A 23,008-nucleotide genomic window follows, 5' to 3' on the forward strand; every position below is an offset into this window, starting at 1 on the left:
CAACTGTGGCTATCTGACATTTGGGGGTGGAGGGGAGGCAGGCGTCAGGGTGTTAATTTAGAAAGCCTGAGGGACAGCAGGGGGAAGGTTTGACACAAAATAGGAGATGCAGAGGACTTTCCTTCTTCTTCTTCTTTTTTGAGAAAGGGCACTAATAGTTTCTTTCTTTCTTTCCTTCCTTCCTTCCTTTCTTTCCCAACCGGGGATTGAACTCTGGACCTTGTGCTTGCCAGGTAGGTGCAGCTCCACTGAGCTACAGCCCTGGCCCCGACAGTGCCCTCTCACTTTCAGTCCTTAGTGATTCTGTCTGGGTACTCAACAGACCAGGAAACAGAACCTCCCACGTTAGGTATTGCTCTAAAAGTTTTACATATATGAACCAACACCCCTCCAGGATGACATATTGAGGTTAACATGATTACCCACCTCTGTTTATTTGAGGCAGTGTCTTACTATGTCATTCAGACTGGCCTCAAACTCACAAATCCTCCTGCCTCAGCCTCCAGAGTGCTGGCATTACAGGTGTGTGCCGCCACACCCTCCAGCCCCTTTTATAAAATAATACACTTTATTTTTAAAGCAGTTTCTATGTTAACAGCAAAACTGAGGAAAAAATATGGAGTTTCCATATCCCCCTCCCCATATAAATACACAGAAGCTCCTCCACCAACATCCACTACAGGAGAGAGGAGGTTAGGGCGTGGCCAAACTGGTTGGGGAGTGGGGGGGACCTGGACACAGGAAAGACCCATTGTCAGCCTGAGGCATGGATCTCAGCACTGCCTTTCAGGACCCGGATGTGGAAGGTCTTGCAGTTTTCTCAAGATTTGGGTGGCACAAAAGGACGCAGACGCCATGAAGAGCTCACTCTGGTGGCTCTCCTGCTTGCAGCTCGCTCTGTGTTTTCCTCAGTCCAGGCTCACTCTGTAGAGCTAGTTTCTCCCTCTTTTCACTTTCACTCTTTCAAATATTCTTTGTCATTGAGTTTTTTGCTCGTTTCATTCAGTTCTTTGCTCAAGACGAGAAGAACCTGGAAGCCAACTCAGAAGGAGACAGGAGCTCCACAAAACCTGGGAACCTTTATTTGGCCAGCCCCTTGTAGAAGCAGACCACCCAGGAACGAAAAGGCAGTAAGTTTTGTTCAATCTGTGAAGCTCAAGAGTAACATTGTTGTCACATTCCCTCTTTTTGTGCATTCTGTGAGTTTTGACAGACACACAGTGACATGTATTTACCGCTGGTATCACACAGATCGGTCATCTGCCCTGACATCATTCTGTGCTCTCTCTGCCTGTTTAGCTCTCCCTCCTTCAACCCCGGGCAACCACTAGTGTTTTTACCATCTCTAGTTTTGCCCTTTTTGTTGAATGTCATGTAGTTACAATTGTTGCCAGGGTTGCACGGGGCTGTGGGCTCCTTCGAGGTTCTTTCTTATTGTCCTGATCAAAGAACAGCGCAAGCCAAGTGGAAAATGTAGTGAGGGTATACACTTAATTCCTTCCTTCCTTCATTTTTCCTGGTACTAGGGCTCAAACTCAGGACCCTGAGCTTGTGAGGCAGATGTAGTGCCACTGAGCTAAATCCCTGGCCAAGGGTGTACATTTATTAAAGGTAGGAAGAGAAGTACACTCTACAGAGAGAGGCCACAGTGAACACAAGGTTCACAGCCATTGGGTCTTTTGTACTCTCCACTCCTCAGGCTGACAGAGCTAGGCCATCCTATCAAAACCCTGCTTCTCCTGGGTAGGAAGAACCAGTATAGTGAAAATGGCCATACTTCCAGAACGGCTATACAGATTCAATGCAATCCCAATTGAAATTCCAAAAGCATACTTCACAGGCCTTGAGAAAACAATCCAAAAATTCATTTGGAACAGGAAGAGACCTAGAATAGCAAAATCAATTCTAGGCAACAGACAAGGTAGGAGATATCACAATCCCAAACTTGAAACTACTACAAAGCTACTATGATAAAAACAGCATGGTACTGGCAAAGAAAGAGACTCAAGGGTCAGCGGAACAGATTAGGAGATGCAGAAACCACTCTAGACATACTCAGCCATCTCATCTTCTACAAAGGAGCCTAACACCCTCACTGAAGAAAAATAGTCATTTATTAAATAATAGTGCTGGAAAAATGGCTTCAGTTTGCCAAAGATTAAAAGACCTATATCTCTCATCATATACTAAACTAAAATTGAAATGGATTAAAGATCTAAATATTAAAACAGAAACACTAAACTGGCTGGAAGAGATAACCTCTTGAAGACACTGACGTAGGAAAAGATTTCATGAACAAAACCTTAGTTGTGCATGAACTAGCAAAAACAATCAACAAGTGGGATCTCTTCTTATGAAAAAGCTTCTGCATAGAAGGAGAAACCACCAACAACATGAAGAGGCAGCCACAATGTAGGAAAAGCTTTTAATCAGCTGTTCCTTAGACAAAGGTCTACTATTTAGAATATATATAAAGAATTTTAAAAAATAAGACCTTCCAAATTTAAAGACCCAATTCAAAAATGGGCATCTGAAATGAACAGACATTTCTCAATGAAAGAAGTAGAAACAGCAAATAAACATATGGAAAAATGTTCCACATCACTGGTCATTCAAGAGTTGCAAATGAAAACAACACTGAGATTCCACCTCACCCCAGAGAGAATGGCTGATATCAAGAAATCAACCAATAACAAATGCTGGCAGGGCTGTGGGGAAAAGGAACTCTGCTCCACTGCTGGTGGGAGTGCAGACTGGTACAACCACTGTGTAAATCAGTGTGGAGACTCCTCAAAGAACTAGGATTAGAGGTCCCATATGACCCAGCTATTCCCCTGCTGGGTATCTTTCCAAAAGAATTAAAAGAATCATACCACAGTGATATATATGCACCCATGTTCACAGCGGCACAGTTTGTAATAGCTAAGTCTTGGAAACAGCCCATTTGCCCATCTGGATAAAGAAAATGTGTGGTTTTTTTTTTTTTAAATGAAGTACTACTCAGCCATAAACAATGAGAAATTAGAGACATTTATAGCTAATGGATGTACACTAAGGCCGTACTCCTAAGTGAAATAAATAGGACACACATGTATAAATACTGAATAGTTTCTCTGGTGTGAGAAACCGAAAGTATAAATAAGGACCAAAAGATATAATAGATAATATGAAACAGGAAGAAAAGGTACAAAAGGGAAGGGGAGGTTGGAGGAGCAGGGGAAAAGAAAGGTGTGGAATTAATATGAGAAAATGAAAAAATGGAAACAAAGTCTTTGTAAACAGGGAGGAGTGTAGGGGTTGAAGGGAGGGCAGGGGAATCAGAAAAAATAAGAACTAAGATATATTATGTAAAGGTACACATTTCCAATGATGAATGTCATTATCTTGTATACCTAAAATGTACCAATAAAATTAATTAAAAAAAAAAAAAACAACCCTGCTTAGTTTCCTACTAGGAGAACTGGTCTTTCTGATTGGTCCCTGGGGCGGGGTCTGGGAACTTCTTTTTTCGGTGCAGGTGTCCTGCAGCTCTGATTGACAGGTCACGCCCACTTGCCCAAGAGAGCTGGCTATGCCCTAATCTCCCATCTCAGAATCTTACAGCACTGGGCCTTTCAGACCTGTCTGTGATCAGGGATTTAGCTCAGTGGTTCCACTGCCTGCCTCACAAGTGGAAGGTCCCAGTAGCAAAAAAAGAAAAAAAGACTGGCCTGTGTATCTTAGTAATATGCATTTAAGTTTCCTCTATGTCTTTGGGGGACTTGATAGCTTTTTCTAAAGCACTGAATAATATTTCATCATGTAGATGTGCTATAGTTTAATATTCACTATCAGAGGACATCTGGGCTATTTCCAAGTGTTGGTATTATTAATACAGCCGCTATAAAGTCACTCATGTGCAGGTGTTTGAATGGTATTTGCAGTTCATTTGGTTAAATTCCAAATACAATTGTAAGAATCAAGGGAAATGGACATTGCTAGAGACCCCTGCAGCAGGGCTGAGCCTCCTGTGAGCCAGCACAGCACCAGAAAAGGATAAAGGATAGACAGAGACAAGACTTACAGTAAAGCTGAGTCCTGGTCCTGGTCAGTGCTGCTGATGGCAGCAGTCAAAGGCCCCCAAGCGCATCCAGAATTTATTGGACACAATCGTGGGAGGGAACAGGGAGCAGGGAGCGCTTTGAAGGCATCTAGTGAGTTACTGCCCAACACTGGGCGTAATGGCACCAGGCAGGGCTGTCAGGGAGCGGGCTCTGCTTATCTTGCTAGGACAGAAGAAACCGGTACTGGGACCAGGTGCAATTAGCAGGCAACCCACAGGGTCTGTGAGAAGCCATAGTTCTGGGGAAAGGATTTTAATTGGGGTCACGCTGACCTCAGCTGCACGTAACTCAGCAGGGCCCTGTCATTCCACAGACCAGGACTTGGGCCTCGGTGATGGCCATGAGCAAGGGAGCAACAGTGGCCCAACACTGCTAGCTGCCGTGCCCGTCTGGGGCACGCAGGGCTTCGTTCTGACTCCTGACATAAAACAGTACAGCCGAAGTAGGGAAGGCAAGGGGCACCGCCACTCAGCCCGCAGGACTGGGCAGGGACGTCTGCTACACACAGTTGCTGGATAAATCTTTAGTTTTGCAAGAAGCCACCAGACTCTCAAGTGGCAGACCCATTCTGTGATCACCCAGCAGGGAGAGGGAGTCCCTGCTGTCCCCACCCTCACCAGTACTGGCCATGGTCAGTGTCGCAGACGTTGGCCATTCCAATAGGTGTGCAGAGTCTCTTTTGTGTCTTTATGTGCAACTCCCTAGAATCATGATGTGAACGGCTTTCCTCTGCACACTGGTCATCGGCATCTCGTAACTGGTAAAGTGTCTGTTCAGCTTTTCTGCTTTTTCTTGTTACCAGGGTAGGGTTTGATCCACGGCCTGCCACTGAGCAACACTCCCAGCTCTGTGCCTTTTTAAAATTACGTTGCTTCTTTTCTTATTGTTGAGCCTTAGGAGTTCTTTATATATTTTGGATAACAGTCCTTTATCATACAGACTGTGGCATATCTTGTTCTCTTGACATTGCCTTTCACAGACCAGAAGTTTTTTTTTTGGTGTCAGGAATTGAACTCAGGCCCTTGTGCTTGCGAAGCAGGAGGTATGGAGCCAACCCCTGAGCCAAATCCCTGGCCCCGGAAGTTTTTTATTTTAACAAAGTCCAACTCATTGATTATTTCTACCACAGGCCAGACCCTTAGTTTGCATCTAAAAAGCTATCACCGTACCCAAAGTCACACAGTATTTCCCCTGAGTTATCTTTCAGGAGTTTTGTCTTTTACATTTGGGCCTAGAATCCAGTGTGGGAGAATTTTTGTAAAGGGCATAAGGCTGGCGTCTAGAATTATTTACTTATTTGTTTTGCTTGTGGACGTCTGCTTGCTCTAGCGTCATTTAGTGACAAGACTACCTCCTTCCACTTTATTGCCTGCATTCCTGCATGAGACGCTAGCTGACAAGGCGGGGTGTGTCTCCAGGCCCTCTCTCATCCCACTGACCTGCCTGCTTCCCATGAACACCACACTGCTGATTCCTGCAGCTCGGTTGAAGCCCTGACCTCAGGCAGAATCAGATCTTGGCATTGGCCCTTCCTCGGGGAAGCCTTCTGCATCTTCAGCTTCTCCATATAAACTCTGGAATCAGCTTGTTGATAGCCACAAGGAATTTCCTGGGATTTTCATAGGGCTGGGTTGAATCCACAGATGAATTTGGGGAGAACAGGCATCTTCATGATATTGATCTTCTTATCCATGAACATGGAATACCTCCCACGGATTTAGTTTTTCTTTGGTATACTCCATCAGAGTGCTGGCATTTTCCAAATATACCTCTTGCACTTATTTTGTTAGATTATCCCTAAGTATTTATTTTAGGGGATGCTAATGTAAATTATAATGTTTTTGTTTTTTTTTTTTGGTACTGGGGATTGAACTCGGGTCCTTGAGCTTGTGAGGCAGGTGGCGGAACCACTGAGCTAAATCCCTGACCCTATAATGTTTTTTTGTTTTGTTTTGTTTTGTGAGACAGGACTATGTAGTTGAGACTGACCTGGAACTCATTATGTAGCCTGGGCTGGTCTCAGCACCCCCGAGTGCTGGGATTACAGGCGTGTGCCACCATGCCTGGCTCTATAATGTATTTTTAATGCCAGAGGCCACCTATTCATTGCTGGTAAGAAAGGAAGTGCCTGATTTTCATACACCAATCTGGTATTGCACAACCTTGCTGTAACTGCTTACTCATTCCAGGCATTTTTGCTTGTTTATCTGTTTTTTTTCCCCCCATAACCAATGTTGTCATCTGTGAGCAAAGTTTTATTTCTTCTTTCCAATTTACATATCTTTTATTCTATTTTCTTGTCTTACCACATTAGGAAAGAGAGGTAAGAGGGGGACATCTTTGCTTTTTTTCCTCCCCAGTACTGGGATTGAATGTAGGGCCCTCACAATGAGCTACATCCCCAGCTCCTTCCTATTTGAGATGAGTGTCTTGCTCAGTTGCCTAGGTGGGACTCAGATCCTCCTGCCTCAGCCTCCCAAGTGCTGGGATAAGAGGTGAGCATCACCACACCTGCCTGTTTATTTCTTCCTCTTTGAGTTCCAGCCACTTGTGTTGTTTACATTAGTTTCTTAGTGCTGAAACAAAATGCCACCCACACACAGTCTAAGGCAGGGCAGTTTTGGCTCACAGCTTTCAGAGGCTTCAGTCCATCCATGGTAGGCTGGCTCCCAGACGGGAAGGCTCTGGTGTAGGGTCTGGTGGAGAAAAGCTGCTCACATCATAGTAGCCAGAAGGCGGTGAATAAAGCAGGCTGTGTGTGTATGTGCGTGTGTGCATCCTTCTGGTCACACCCGTGGCTGCCTCTTCCAGTCAGCCCCACCTCTGAACATCGCATTAGCTGTGAACTCATTAGATGACTAATCCACTTGTGGTTCTGGCACCTCACGATCCAACTGCCTTTTAAACTCATGAGGCTTTTGCGGGACACCCCAGATCTGAACTGTAATGTGTCTTTCAAGGAATTATTCTATTTCGTTTGGTTATCAAATCTATCACAGAGTTGTTTACAATATTCCTCTATTACCTTGCATGCAAAATCTGTAGTGATATCCCTCTTTCATGTCTGATTTTCTTTTTTTCTTTTTTTGAGACAGGGTCTCACTATGTAGTTGAGACTGACCTGGAACTCACTGTGTAGCCCCGGCTGGTCTCGAACTCACAGCGATCCTCCTGCCTCAGCCTCCTGAGTGCTGGGATTACAGGCGTGCACCACCATGCCTGGTGGCTTTCATGTCTAATATTAATTTGTGCCTTCTTTCCTTCAAAATTAGCCTGGTTAGAGGCCTATCTTTCTTTCTTTTTTGGTACCGGGGATTGAACTCAGGTCCTTGTGCTCATGAGTAAGGTGGTGGAACCACTGAACCACTGAACTAAATCCCTGGTCCTAGGCTTATCATTTTTGTTCATCTTTTTGAAGAATTTTAGCTTTGTTGATTTTCTTTATTGATTTTGTTTTCAGTTTCACTGATTTCTGTTCTAATTTTTTACAATTTCTTTTCAATTACTTTCTCTGAGATTAAGTTTTCTCATTTTCTAAGGTGGGAGCTAAACTAAGTGCCTTCAGATCTTTCTTTTAATATTTGTATTCAGTGCTATAGATCACCTTGTAAGCACTGCTTTGGCTCAAACCTACAAATTTTGCCTTTTTTCTTTTATCTGATTTTATTTTACTTTTCATGCTGGTGGAAATCAAATGCAGGACCTGCTGCATACTAGGCAAACACTCTATTGAGCTATTGCTGCTCCTCCCCAGATCCCATCTCATAAATTTTGATAAGCTGTATTTTCATTTTCATATAATTTCAAAATACCTTAAATTTTTTTGAGATCTCTTATTTCACCCATATATAATTTAGAGATGTGCTGTTTATATATCTACTTTGGAAATACCTCTATCTATCTATCTATCTATCTATCTATCTATCTATCTATCTATCTATCTCTTTTTCAGTACCAGGGATTGAACTCAGGACCTTACATTTTTGAGGCAGGTGCGATGACACTGAGCTAAATCTCTGGCCCTTCTAGCTATTTTTCTGTTGATGAGTTCTAGTTTAATTTCATTATGATCTGACTGCAGTGTTATTTATTTATTTATTATTTTGAGACAAGCTTTTGCTATATAGTCCATGCTGGTCTTGAACACATTACTTAGCCCAGGCTGGCCTTAAACTCATAGTCCTCCTGTCTTAGCTCCCTAAGTGCTACAGTGTAGCATAATTTTTATTTCTTAAGTTTGCTTTATGGCCAGGATGTGATCTGGCTTAGTTTGGTGATCATTTCATGTGAGTTGAAAAGAAAGTATACTCTGCTGTTGCTGGATGCAGTAGTCTGCAGATACCAGTCACACCCAATTGATCAACAGTGCTGTTAGTTCAACTGTGTCTCCCTGAATTTTCTGTGTTCTGTATCCATCTATTTCTGGTAGAGAGGCACTGGAGTCTCTGACTACATAATGAGTTACTTCTTTCTCTTTACAGTTCTGCCAGTTTTCATGCGATATATTTTGAAGCTCTGTTGTTGGGCGCACATATATTAAAGACTTATATGTGTCTTCTTTGAGAAATAACCTTCTCATTATTCACTAGTGCCTCTCTTTATAAACCCTGATAACTTTCCCTGCTCTGCAGTTTGCTCTGTCTGAAATTAGATAATTACTCTTTTATATTCTTTTTCTTTTTCCATTTCTTTCCTTCTTTCTTTTCCTTCCCTCCCTTTCCCTTCTTTCTTTCCTTCCTTCCTTCCTTGTGCAATGGTCTGCTCCTGAATTTCATCCCTAGCTCCTATCCCCTTTTAAAGTCTTAAAAATTTGAAACAGCATGTCACTAAGTTGCACAGTCTGGCCTCCGACTTATGATCTTCCTGATTCAGCCTCCTGAGTGCTGGGATTACAGGCATGTGCCACCACTCCCAGTTCATATTTAGTTCTTTTATCCCCCATCTTTAAAAGACGGTGTAGACTATTGAGGTTTATATGATTATTGATACAACGGATCTGTTACTATTTTCTATGTTTTGCTTTTGTTTTTGTTTCTTTTTTTGTCTCCTAGAGTTTTTATGGCTTCATTGATTTTCTTTACACTTGATCTTAGCCAAAAGACTGAGAAGCAATGAAGGGCTTTTTTTTTTTTTTTTACTGAGCATTTTTGTGATTCTTTTTCTCTCCTTTCTTAGCATACAAATTACACTTTTCTTACATTTTTTAGTTGTTGCTCCAGATTTTACACCAAAACTTTACAACTAATCTAAGTCCACTTTCAAATAATACACCGATGGTATTTCACAGGTACTGTATTTTATAATAGCTAAATATTTCCAACTGCTACTTCTTGCCCTTTGTTTAATTGCTATCATTCATTTGACTTAAATAAAAGAATATATTTGAATATAAACTGTAGTGAATATATATACTTGACTACACTTTGCTATTAGTTTGAATAAAATCATCTTTTAGATTAAGAATTTTTAAAATAAAATTTTAAATTTTAGTTCTCATCTATATTGTTTTCCTTCTCTTAGAAGAACTTAACAGTTCTTTTCTTTTTATTTATTTATTTTATAGTTCCAAGGATTGAACTCAGGACCTTGTGCTTGCCAGGCAGGTGCAGTGCCACTGAGCTAAATCCCTGGCCACCCCCTTTTTTTAAATAATTTTTATAATACAGGTCTGCTGGTAACAAATTCCATCAATTGTTGTTTTAATTTTTTTTGAGCCACAGTCTTGCTACATAGCCCAGGCTGGCCTCAAACTTTCTATTCTTCTGCCTCAGCCTCCTGAGTGCTGGGATTTTAGGTGTTAATGGTTTATGCATAGATGTCCCCCCAAGAGCTGCCTTTGGAAGGTGGCTGGATTACAGGAGGTGTCAGTTAGCTTGCTGTTAGGAGGTGGGTCTGGTCTGAAGGGGTGGTCATTGGGGGTGTGGCCTGGAAGGGTGCATCCCCCTTGCTCTCTGCTTCCTTCCTGTCTACCATGAAGTGAGCAGCTCTCCTCTACTCTGCCTCCTGACTGGGAATCAGCCTACTATAGTTGAAACATTAGAAAATAAATCTCTCTCCTTAAGTTGTGGATGTCAGGTGTTTTGACCAAGAGACAAGGAAAGTGATTAAGACAACAGACCTGTGTTCCACCCAGCCTTTTGCCTATACATTTTTTTTTTTGTACCAGGGATTGAACTCAGTACCTTGTGTTTGCACGGCAGGTGCACTGCCGATGATCTGAATCCCTGAATCCCTGGCCCTTTCCTATACTTTTTAGAGGTCACTTCACAGTGTACAGAATTGTAAGTTGGTGCTTTTTTCCCTCTCAATATATAAAATACTCCACTCCAGTACTGGAGGTTTCTGAGCTATCCATTGTAACTGTTAACCTTGCTTCTCTAAAGGTAAGGTGTTCTTCACCTCTTCCTTTTTAAAATTTTTTTTTCTCTTTATCTTTGATTTTTGTGAAGTTTGACTGTAATATGCTTTGGCTTTCCTTCTTTCTTTCTTTCTTTCTTTCTTTCTTTCTTTCTTTCTTTCTTTCTTTCTTTCCTTCCTTCCTTCCTTCCTTCTTCTCTTTCTTTCTTTCTTTCTTTCTTTCTTTCTTTCTTTCTTTCTTTCTTTCTTTCTTTCTCTGCTCAGGGTCACTCTGTGAAGAACAGAATGCTCTGGGGCCTCTCACTGTGCCCCTTTCCTTCTCCTCAGTGCTGCTGCTGAGGACCTGGTGACTCCTGGAGGCAGAATTCACAGAATACACAGAATACACCGTACAGAATACGGTGGCCTCCCTGACTCCCCCAGGGTTGAATGCTGAGCTCCCAGAATTCTTCAGTTCCTGTTTAGGTTTTCCCACCCAGCCCTGCTACTGCAGAGGTTTGTGCTCATGCGCTTCCTTTCCACTAAGTTGTGATTTTCTGTATCTATTTGTTTCTCCTATTTTTTTCTTTGGTGGGGCATCTTGGGGGAGGTAGTGCTTTTCCCTGAGACTTTAGTTCTTTGACAGATGCAACAGAAGTTGTTCTCATTATAGATAAATCTTGGAAGTGGTCCAGCAACAGATGAATGGATAAATAAAATGTGTGTGCACACCATGGAGTACTCCTGTGCCATAAAGAAGGACGCACTTGAAGCATTTGTAGGAAGATGGATTCATCTTGAGACCATAATGTCAAGTGAAATAAATCAGGCACAGAATCTTAAGTAGCACATGGTTTGTCTTGTATGAGGAACCCAAAGAATAAGTAAAGAGCAAAATAATAGATAGATAATAGGAAGTAGTGAGATAGATCGTTTGCAGATGGGATGGGAATCAAGAGATGGAGGAGGGGGAGGGAGGAAAGGAAGGGGAAAGAGATGAGGAAAGAATTGAGATGCATCTTGGAGGTGCACTAACTCCCTATGAGGAATGTAATCATAAAGTACTGCAAACACGCAGGAATACAGATAAAAATCTGAATGGAAATGAAAAGGGAAGAATTGTTGGTTTTTCAGTTTGTTCAGAGTTTTATTTGCAATCAATTAAGATGGAGGACAACTTCCAAATTCCTGGTAGGCGGGACTGGGAACTGCCTGTCACTGCTCCGACACATAGGGAGAGAAGCAGACACAGCTGCTGATTTGTTCAAGGGCCCGCTGCGTGTGGAGGAGGCTGGTGATGCAGCAGGTGGCAGAGTTTACCAAGAGCAGAGTGAAGAAAGAGAAGATTCATGATACACTCTCTGCACCCAGAAGCAGGGCTGGTGTTTACATATTTATTTATTTTTAAATGTCTGCTGTACTGGGAGGTTGCACCTAGGGTTCTGCACTGAGCTACACTATTCTGAGTCAAGTTCCTGCTGGGTTCAAATTTGTGATCCTATTGCCTCGTTCTCCTAGAGTGCTGGGATTACAGGTGCGCTCCACCAGGTCTGGCTTGTGGTGCTGTTTTTTAAAGAGAAGAGTGCAGGTGAAAGGAGGGAGTAGCTGGGACCCAAGCACGCGCGGAAAATGCCAGTGATGCAGGTCAGGTCTACAGTAAGATGCAGGCCAGGGAGAGTGGGGACAGGCAATGGTCTTACTCACTACAGGAAGGAAAAGCCCATTTCTGAAACAGCTCACTCTGCAGCGATGTGCAGGACTCTGGAGAAGGGCTGGATGGAGGTGGAAATGGCCTCGCCCAGCTGCTCTGTGCTCCACAAGCCACTCACCTGGGGAGCCACAGAGCCAGGATTTGGATCCAGGTGACTAGGCCACCTGAACTCTTCCCCAGCAACTCTTCACCACAGAACAAAACAATAAACTGGGATGTTGCAGGGGAGAGGACGGAGGGGGCAACAGATTTTCCTACTTTGAGATCTTTCATTTTTGCAGGGGCAATGGTATAACTCAGGATTAGGGTACTGGCCTATTGCAGTTTGATTCCTAGCACCACACAAGGAGTAGAATAGTCAATAATGGAAAATATGCTTAGAAGTGTTGGTGTGAAAATACTGACTATAAAAACTTGAAGTTCAAGTAAAGGAAAGAAAAAAGTTACTCTTAAAACAACCATATTTATATATTGCATTTCAGTCCTGGTCCACCTGTGTGAATATTATGTAGGGATATTACATATTTTTTCACTTAATGTATTGTGGATATTTTCTGTATTTCCTTTTTATTCAAATGACATTTACAGGTATAAATTAAGCTGCACAACAGTCTACCTTGCTGATATGCTATAAATTATAAAAGCATACTATTGCTTGACACTTGACAGTTAATGTTTTCTTTTACAATGATAATTTTCCACGAGTTTCCTTCCACTGAGTGACTTCAAGATAACCCCATCAATGTGATTAAGAGGTCAATGTGTGTGAATAGATGTATAAATATCGACAATTGTTTGTCCTGCTAGTTTCTAGAATAATTATACTAATTTTCTGGGCTTCCAGCATTGTAAAATTGTGTGTGTGTGTGTGTGTGTATGTGTGTGTGTGAGAGAGAGAGAGAGAGAGAGAGAGAGGGTTTAGATCTAAAATGTCCCCCGAGTCTCGTGTGTTCAGAGGTGGGGCTTCTGAATGGTGATTGCACCATGGCGGTGCTGTATTTCAGTGGATTAATCCAACTTAGGATTTCTTGTGTTATGAGCTGGTGGGGCCTGGTTAGAAGAGGTGGCCCCTGGAAGCGGGTATTCCTATCCTTGGTTCCTTCCTTCTCTGTGCTTCCTGGATGTCATGAGTTGAGCAGCTTTTCTCATGCTGCTTCTGCATGTTTTGGAGTCAGCCAACTGTGCATGGCCAGAACTCTCTGAAGCCACGACTCAAATAAACCTCTTCTCTTTAAATTGTAGGTGTCAGGCATTTTGTCCCAGTGATGGCAAAGTGAAGATACAAAAGACTGGTACTAGGAATGGGGTCATTAATGTCACTATCTGACTGTGGTTCAGAAGCCTTCGGAACTGGTTTGCAGTAGGAGTTTAGAAAGGTTTGGAGATGCAGGCTAGAAAAATCCCAAATGCTGTACACAGAGCTTGAAAAGCAATACTTATTGAATTCAAAAGACCAGAATGTGAATAGGAATGTGGACAGTAAAGGCCAGGCTCAGGAAGCTTCAGAAAGGAACAAGAATTGCATTGGAAAGTGGATCAAATGCTATGAATGCTATATTCTAGAAAAAAAACTTACATTTCCCCCATGTCCTAAGAGTTTCTATGAAGCCAAACTTAAGGGTGGCATACTAATTAAGGCAGCCCAATGTTTAGCCTGTGGCTTGGGTACTGCTAGCTGCATTTAGCCAGATCTACATTGAGAATCAGGGGTAAAAAGCAGAACTAAATCATTTAAAATTTTTTCAGCTTGGACAGCAAGGAAGTGCTTATAAACTTAGGGCAAAGAGAAAATGGTTGCTAGAAAGATTAGAGTCATTAGGGCCAGGGATTTAGCTCAGTGGTTCTGGTGCCTGCCTTGCAAGCACAAGGACCTGAGTTCGATCCCCAGTACAAAAAAAAAAAAGAAAAAAAAATTAGAGTTATTAAAAAGAAACCAAATACTTTTCATTAGGATGAATAAAAAGATGCCTTTTGGGCATCTTAGGAATTAGCCAGACCTAACTCATCACAGGCAAGGGTATAAAATAGTAAGCTCCCTTCAAAGACTTAAAGCACTGCAGGTCACCCTGCTCATTCAGGACCACCTAGAGAAGTGTTTCCCTGTATTCAGCCATGTAGGCCCTCAGAGGCCAAGAAGTTCTAACTACTATTTAAATTGGTTATGGAACTTTCTGTTCAGATTTCAAAGAAAGGCCTGGAGACTAGGAAACAAGCCCTGAGATGGTATTACATAAAGTTGTAAAAATAAAGCCAAAGCTTCAAGGGAGATGCCAGGAGGTTGGGGGTGCCAGGAAAATAAAACACCTGAGGAAAGCCACAGGAAGTGAGTGGAGCCAGCCTAAGAGAGAGGCCATGTGGGCTGCAACCAGCCAGGCTGCCTAAGCCATCCGGAGCTTAGCTCTCACCACAACCTACCTGGTGCTGGACATGGAGCTATGGGACTTAATATTTGCCCTGCAGGGTTTTGGTCTTGCTTTGGTCAGATTCCATTCTGTTCCTCTATTCCTCCCTTTCAGAATGGGATGATTACCCTGTACCACTGAATGTTAAAAGTATTTAATTTTCTTTTTGACTTTCGTAGAGGTTCACGGTGAAACGTTTGCCTTAAGTCTGAGAGGAGACTATGGTTTTCAACTTTTCAACAGTGTTAGAACTGTGAAGACTTTGATGACTCTTAGAGCGGAACATGAACCTTCTGAGGGCTGGAGTAGAACGTTATGGTTTGGACCTAAAATGTCCCCTCAAAGTCATCTATGTTCAGAACAGGGCTTTTGAAAGGTTATTGGATTACGCAGGCACTATATGCCTCAGTGGATTAACCCAACTGATGGGTTCTTGCGCTTCTAGGAGGCGGGGCCTGGTTGGAAGAGGTGGGTCACGGCAGGCATGACCTGAATAGGTGCGTTCTTCTTTCTGACTTCTCCCTTGTCTCCTTCTTGGCTGCCATTTGGGGAGCAGATTTCCTCTATTGTGCTTTCCATCAGGCCATTTCTGCCTTGGTGCCTACCATAGACTACACCCTCTGAAACTGTGAGCCAATGTTGAGTGTGGTGGCACACACCTGTAATCTCAGCACTCAGGAGGCTGAGGCAGGAAGATTGCTGTGAGTTCAAGACCAGCCTGGGCTACATAGTGAGTTCCAGGTCAGTCTCAGCTACATAGTGAGACCCTGTCTCAAAAAAACCAAACCAAACCAAACCAAAACAAAAACAAACAAAAAACTGTGAGCCAAATAAACCTCTCCTCCCTAAATTGTAGATTTTATTTTGTCCCAGTGATGGAAAAGTGGTGCGAGTGTGTGTGTGTGTGTGTGTGTGTGTGCGTGCGCGCACGTGCCTATTGTCAGTAAATATACAAATATTCTAAAACATGAAATAGGACAGGGTTGGGGGTATAGCTTAGTGGCAGGGCACTTGTCTAGCATGTGAGTGATCCCCAGCCACAAAAGGGGGTCCTTTTTATAAGTTGATGGAACGATACATGGCTCATCTCCTATAACCTGTGTTGGGGCTTGAACCTAGAGCCTTGGGCATGCTAGGTAAATGCAGTATCACTGAGTTACACCTTCTGCCCTTTAGCATGACTTCTTTTCAGATTTTCAGTCTGGGTATGTAGCTCTGCATATAAGAGATGTTCCACAGAATTTCACTGAATGAATGTTTAACAGCTGGATCAGTGGATGAAAGCTATTCTTACAAATTGGCACGTAGAAAGTTACAGGGAAAACTAAGATGACATTCTGATTCATAACCTAGAGCTCCTTCTTTGATTATAGCTCTAGTTTTACTTCATTCAGCCTACATTCACTGCATATTTAGTCTGGACAGCACAGTGCTAGATGCTAGGACTACCACTATTGATGAAAGTATAGCCCTACCCAGGAAGGACCTCACAGTGAAACTCACATATGTCTCTTGGTGAAAGTCTCATTTATAAAATGAAAATACTGACCTCAGAAATCCTGTTTAGCTCCTTGGATTCTATGATCTTGTAAAACCCTGCATCTCCCACTTGTCTGTATGGAGACTGGACTATGCTCACTTTAAAGAGCAACCTGAAGTAACTAACTTGTGATTCAGAGTGAAGATAGGAAAGAGTCTCTCTCTTTTTTCCCCTTTTCATCTTCATTCACTCATTTATTTATCATTCCTTGAGCATATACTCAACATCAGACACTGTGAAGTGCTGAGGAAAAAAAATTAATTTTTCTTCGCATGGAAGTCTACGAGGTTTTTAAGAGGACAACCGCATGCAAAGTTAATGTGAATGTGATGCACCAAGATGAGTATTAAAAAACAGGACGGAGGCCTGGGGATTTAGCTCAGTGGTTCCGCTGCCTGCCTCGCAAGTGCGAGGACCTGGGTTCTATCCCTGATACCAAAAAACAAAAAAAAACAGGAGGGAATCAGCTGATGTTGACTCAAGCTTACCCTGTAAATGCTCCAAAAGTTAGGAGGAAGGTCTGTGAATTTTGAGCCTTTATCAAGGGAAAGATACTTTATCATAGTTGCTCACCACGGGACGAAAGACAATGAATGCATGTGGACTTACCATTTCTCCTCTTCTACTTGGACTCCCACGGACTGGAACTTACTGGGGGCTTTATTCTCTCCTGTCTTGTCAGGTTCTTCAGCATCATCCACCTGAAGAAATCATCAAACAGTGTTGTTCCATTTAGTCACCTCACTTGAAAAGAAAACGTCCTCATCAGAAGCATTTGCAGTTTTCTGGAATGTCTTGTAACTCGTAACGTCTTTGTTCAATATTTGTGTACCTCACGAGGGCCATCGTTCTCTTGTTGGCATGCTCTTGGCCTCTGCTGATCTAAATGCAAATTTATTTACTCTCAAGCTGGCTGATAAATGCCAATGATTCCTCCATATATTTGCAAGTGCTGGGGATAGTTTCCAGGGCCCCCACAGATACCCAAGTCGGTACAGTATCTGCATGTAAGCTACACATATCCTATATACTGCAAATTCTCTCTCTCCAGGTCATTCATTATGCTTAACAAATGTAATGCCGTGTATGAAAATGTGATTAAAAATGGTGAATTTTTTGTTTGTTTGTTTTTTTGTTTTTTTGAGACAGGGTCTCACCATGTAGTTGAGACTGACCTGGAACTCACTATGTAGCCCAGGCTGGTCTCGAACTCACAGCGATCCTCCTGCCTCAGCCTCCCGAGTGCTGGGATTACAGGCGTGCGCCACCACGCCTGGCAATAGTGAATTTTTAATTAAAAAAGGATTTTATTACAGTAAAAGACACATGGCCACGAATCCCCCTCAGAATATTCCTCCTTGCTTCAAACACACTCATCCCATCCTTCCTGCTACTTTCTGAAGCCGTTCTGGAGTCCTCTTTTGTGAGTGTTGTTAGTTGTACTGTTGTGGTTGCTTCGGTGTCCTGAATCAACTCAAAACATTTCCTTTCATGGTTATTTCTGACTGTGAGGAAGAGTCAGAGGTCGCACAGCGCCAGATCCGGTGAATGAGGTGCACAAGGACACAGAATCACGTTGTACGAACCTGCCTTTCTGTTGGAAGGCATTCAACAGCAGCATCCACTGTACTGATGATCACATCTCACAAAGACCCTCGGAACGAGGGCTCCAGAGCTGCTCCTCAAAGCGGCCAGAAGGGTGGGTTAGGGAGGAGTTGAGAGGGATTAATCAGTGTCTCACTGTAACAGAATGCTCGATTGAAATATTCACCATATGCAGCATTTTGTAGTCATAGCTGATTAATAGTAATCCTACTGTATTGTTCGGGAAATAATGAAAGAAAAAGTCTACTGTACATGTTCAGTGCAGATGCATTTTTAATTTTGTTTGATCCATGGCTGGTTAAACTCGAGAGTGCAGACCACGGCGGGGAGGGTGGCCGCATGTCATTACCGGAAGGGAGACGCGGGGAGTGCGCCTGGAGGTTCTGCGGTAACCCCGAAACAGGGCAGGGGATTCACTGCTTACCGCTGCACTACACACTGCTGGTATCAGGGGATTTACCTATCGACTTATTAGGACAAACAACAGACTGTCTTTGTTTTTCTTCCCTTCATGCTAAAAACTGCCTTGAGATCCGTGGACAGCTTGTCAAGGGCTGTGCTGTGAAGCTCAGAGGGAAGAGGCTCCCTCTGCGACCCAACGCGTTTGTGACGCGTCAGCCCCAGTCCAGGCGGGAAGGAAATTCTAGGACTATTTGGAACGGTTAAGTTTACTCCCTCATGTTTAATCAATTATTTTAGGTAAAAAGCAATTTATAGTAAGCTACACAGAATTAAAATATGGAAATATATAATATAGAAGCGCAGGTCCTCAGTTTAAAATTTTTTTTCTTTTTCTTTTTGGTACCAGGGGTCAAATGCAGGACCTTGTGCTTGTGAGGCAAGCGGGGGCACCACTGAGCTACATCCCTGCCCCCTACAATTTCTTATTCATAAGGTCTCTCTGATGACCCTAAATCCCTTGATACATCACTCCTATTTTTTCTCAATTTATCTTTTACCTTATAAATGTTGTTCTTCATTGTAGTGACTCTTATTATGTACTCGTTTCCAGCTTTCAGGTTTTGAAGTTTTTTTTGTTTTTTATTTTTTGAGACAAGGTCTCACCATGTAGTTTAAGATACAGGTCTCAAAGTCACTATGTAGCCCAGGTTGGCCTCAAACTTGCAGTGATCCTCCTGCCTCAGCCTTCCCAGCGCTGGGATTATAGGTCTGTGCTACCAGGACCAGCTGCAGGTTTAGGGGATTTTTTTTTCATATTTAATTGTTTGGCCAACCTTCCCATCCTCTCTCCCTCCCTCCGCACCCCCCACCCCTGCTTTTTTTGAATTTTTGAGACATGGTGTCACTGTGTAGCCCAGGCTGGTCTTGAACTCATGACCTTCTTTTCTCAGCTTCTTGATTGTTGGGCCTATGCTACCACACCTGGGTCATATTTTGTTTTGTTTTTGTTATTTTGTTTGTTTTGTTGACACTGGCAATTGAACCCAGAGTCTTTACCCTGAGCTATACCCTCAGCCCTTTTTTAGTTTGAGACAGGGTCTTGGTAAGTCTGTAAATTGCCTAGGCTGTGACCCTCCTGCCTCAGCCTCCCAGTTACAGTTGTGTGCCACCACACCTGGCTTAGCTCTTTAATATTCATCACCCTGAAAGGTTTGTGTGTGAGACGAACACAGAGTGGAGCATTCCCGACCCTGCTGTCAGTTAATGTGGATCCATTATTAATCCACTCATCTCTTCTCCTTATTTTTATTTTATCCCCAGCTGGACTCCTGTGTTCTCATAGATACAGAAATCCCTACATAAGCGGACCTGTTGCTGGCCTTTTGATTTGCTGGTTTTCGTGCCTCTCTTCTCCTCAGTGTCCTAATATAATTTTTAAAATAAACTGTGTTATTTTCTATGGCAAATCTCCTTTGGTTCTTCTCCTGCTTTGATTAGCTAAAAACAAAGCAAATTTTCTGTTATTTTGGGAAATGAAATTCTAATTAAACCTCAATATCAAATTATGAAATCTGACTCACTGGCTTCCACCAAGTGATGTAAATCACAACGATATTTTTTTACTGGGATCCCTTTAAATATTTGTACTGATTCTGAGAGAGTCGATATTTTTACACCAGGGAGCATTCTTATGCAAGAATACTGAATAACTTTCTATTTACGCTGGACTTCTATTTTACTTAGGGATCTTTTTCATATTGAGTTCAGATAGGTGACATATTTACTCCTGAAGCTCGTTCTTATTGTTTTATCGTTTTTCACTATTATTATAAATGATCCACTGCAGCACATCCCAGCTACTTGAAAGGCTGAGGCAGGAGGCTCTCTTGACCTCAGGATTTTGAGCCCAGTCTGGAAAACAGGACAGAATTTGTTTCTAAAGAAATTGTAAAATATGACAGGAAGTAGCTGATAGTAGAGCACTCACCTAGAGTGTGTGCGCGCGTAACCCTGGTCTCAATCCCAAGCACCAGGAAGAGGGGAAAAGAGAAAGAGAAAGAAAAGGAAAAGCCCCTACTGCAGGCCAGTTCTTGTTACACCATTGCGCTTTCTGTTGGTCGAGAAAGTATAGATACGTTACCAGCTTCTCTGCTTACGCTGTATTCTATTTTTGTGAATTCTAATGGATTTTCCATGGTTTCTACTAGATTTTCAGGGTGGACATGAATGTTACACAGAAACAAAAGCCATTTTTTCCTTTCTTTGGAATATTTCCACTCATGTTGCTTTTTTTGCTTTGTATCTCGGCTCATAAATAACACAGAATTGGGCTGGGGATTTAGTTCAGTGGTGCTGGTGCCTGCAAGGTCCCAAGTTTGATCCAGTGTACCAAAAAACAAACAAACAAACAAACAAACAACAGAATAAACTTCTGGAAACAAAAGTCTGATAGCCTAATTTCTGACTCCGAGTAGGATATTTCTAATACTTCACATTTATGCATGTATGTATGTATTTTTTGAGATAGGGTCTCACTATGTAGTTCAGGCTGGGCTTGAACTCATTTATAGCCCTGGTTGGCCCTGAATTTATGGTGATCCTCCTGCCTCAGCCTCCTGAGTGCTTGGACTTCACCTTTAAATGGAGTTTTAATTTTTTTTTTTAATGGATGCTTCTTATAATTTTGATATTTAAGGTGATTTTTGAATTTTACAAACTACTATATTTTTAAATATCTACTTGATATCATGTTTTCCCCTCAATAGCCTAATTTCTGAGACATATATTTGGTAATGGCCTATTAATTTTTTAAAAAATATATATTCTGGGTATTTGGTAAGAATCAAATTTGGTAAGAATCTTTTTATGGACATAGGGTCTTGTTATGTAGTCCAGCCTGGCCTTGCACTTGTGGAGATCCTCCTGCCTCAGCCCCCTGAGTGCTGGGATCACAGGTGTGCAAACCATGCCCAGCTCAACTATTTTTACATCTGTACTTTTGTAACCATGTTATTTTTATAATTCTTTTTTCTTGTGTTCTTTAAAGCATGGGTATAAGGGTTTTGTTTATGATAAAACATATCAATCAGCTGGGTATGGTAGAGCACACCTGTAAAAACTGCCCAACTCAAATTTCGAACCTCCTGCCTCAGCCTCCCAGAGGGTGGGATTATAGGTACTCACTACCATGCCCTGCTGTGAACGCTCTGTCCTAAGCAACCAGTTATTTAGAAAGTAAGAGAGAGGACCAGGTAGCAGAACTTGGAAAGTAATTAAGATGAACATCTGGAAGATTTAAAATAAAATAGAAATCAGCTGTGTGTGGTGGTTTACCCCTGTGATCCCCTACATTCGGGGGCTGTGGCAGGAGGATTTCAAATTTGAGGGCATCCTAGGAAATTTAGCAAGGCATGTATCAGAGTAAGGGCTGAAGGGGATCAAGGGTAGTGCATCTGCCTAGCATGACTGAAGGCTGGGGTTCAAATCCCAGTCAATCAATCAATAATAAAAGTAAGACTGTTCAACGGTTATCTTCAAAAACCTTAAAAAGTGCTGTGTGCTGGGGCACCCACTGTAATCCCAGCACTTGGGAGGCTGAGGCAGGAGGCTCACCACAAGTTCGATACCAGCCTGGGCTACGTAGCAAGACCCTATCTTACAAAAAAAACAACACGTGAAAATATTCTAACACCTGAATAAAAGTGGAATCAAGTGTATGTCTGCTTGGATACGTACAGAGTGTCTCTAGCAATGTAAACACCGGCTACAGCAACTATTGCTTCAGACCGGAGCGCCCACGGCCCCTGAGAGGGAAAGCGCAGTCCTGGCGCAGGTTAGAGGTTTAAAAGCTACCCGAGATTGGCCTGGGCCTGCAGGGCACCAGCCTCGGCCTCCAGGAAGGTGAACGCCTTTCCGGGAGGCTTAGGGACGCAGTGGAGCCAGAGGACAGGTGCTCAGGACCCAGGTACTACCCAGAAGGTGCCTGCGGAAGGCAGGGGGTACCCAGATTGGGAAGGGAAGGACTTCTTGGGCAGAAGAAGACCTGCAGGCCAGGTCAGATCGAGCTGGGGCAAAAAGCAAGGCAGAACAATCTTAGAGAAGCGGGAACCCACCAGGCATGCCTATAATCCCAGCACTCTGGGAGGCTGAGGCAGGAGAGTTGCAGGTTCAAGCCCATCCTGGGCTCTCTAGCAATTTAGCAAGACCCTATCTCAAGATGAAGAACGCAGAAGGGCTGGGGATGCAGCTCAGTGGGGAGGCCCCGAGTTCAAGCTCCTATCCCCACCCCCGCCCCAAGGGCAGAAAGCTGAACCAGGCCGCAGCTGCCCAGCCCTGTCTTTAGGGTCGGGGCTGAGTACCCGCAGAGGTGGGGGTGGGGAGTGGTGGCTGTGGCAGCAGGGGCTTCCCGCCCGGAGACGCCTCGGGGATGGGAGTCACCTGGATCCCCACGGACAGGCAGCGGCTCTTCCTGAAGTCTTTCTTGCGGTCCTCGGCCGCGGGCGCGCCGGCCGCGTGCTGGCTGGCGGGGCCGTGGATCTGTGCATTGGCGGCCTCGATGGCGGCAGTCAGGGCCTTCATACTGTCCAGGCTCTCGGTGGAGTTGCTGAGGCCCGACTGGCTGACAATGTCGCCGCGCTGGCCCTGCCCGTCCATGTAGGCGTCCTGCGCGGACTCTGTGCTACTCTGCGCTGTGATAGAAATGAAAGGTTTCGTGGTAGTTCTGGGTGGGACTGGAGGTGGTGTCTTCTTATAGGTTGTAATGCAAGATGACACTGGAAGACACGAAAACACAGACGCTGTGATTTCCGCCTCGACCGTCAGCCACGCTCGGGGTGCGGGAGACGCCCCAAGACCCTGGGCATGCGCACAGGCCGGGCCGCACAGGGTCCCCGCGAAGCCCGGGGGAGAC

At 43.4% G+C, this 23,008-nt stretch overlaps 1 protein-coding gene across 8 annotated transcripts in view; it reads right to left on the reverse strand.

The window, feature by feature from the left end:
• Nucleotides 1-23,008, reverse strand: part of Dlgap1 (DLG associated protein 1) — a 261,824-nt gene that overhangs the window by 31,737 nt on the left and 207,079 nt on the right. For 5 of the 8 annotated variants that reach the window (XM_033757430.1, XM_033757431.1, XM_033757433.1 and 2 more), the window contains 2 exons: nt 22,537-22,871; nt 16,702-16,793 (listed from right to left, as the gene is read on the reverse strand). In XM_033757430.1, the coding sequence (XP_033613321.1) occupies nt 16,702-16,793; nt 22,537-22,871 (427 nt within the window). The remainder of the gene's footprint in view (nt 1-16,701; nt 16,794-22,536; nt 22,872-23,008) is intronic. The other 3 variants (XM_033757432.1, XM_033757438.1, XM_033757437.1) reach the window with 1 other exon arrangement.

This window comes from Fukomys damarensis, unplaced genomic scaffold, assembly GCF_012274545.1.
Source record: "Fukomys damarensis isolate Sample0158 unplaced genomic scaffold, DMR_v1.0_HiC HiC_scaffold_30, whole genome shotgun sequence".
Lineage (NCBI taxonomy): Eukaryota > Metazoa > Chordata > Mammalia > Rodentia > Bathyergidae > Fukomys > Fukomys damarensis.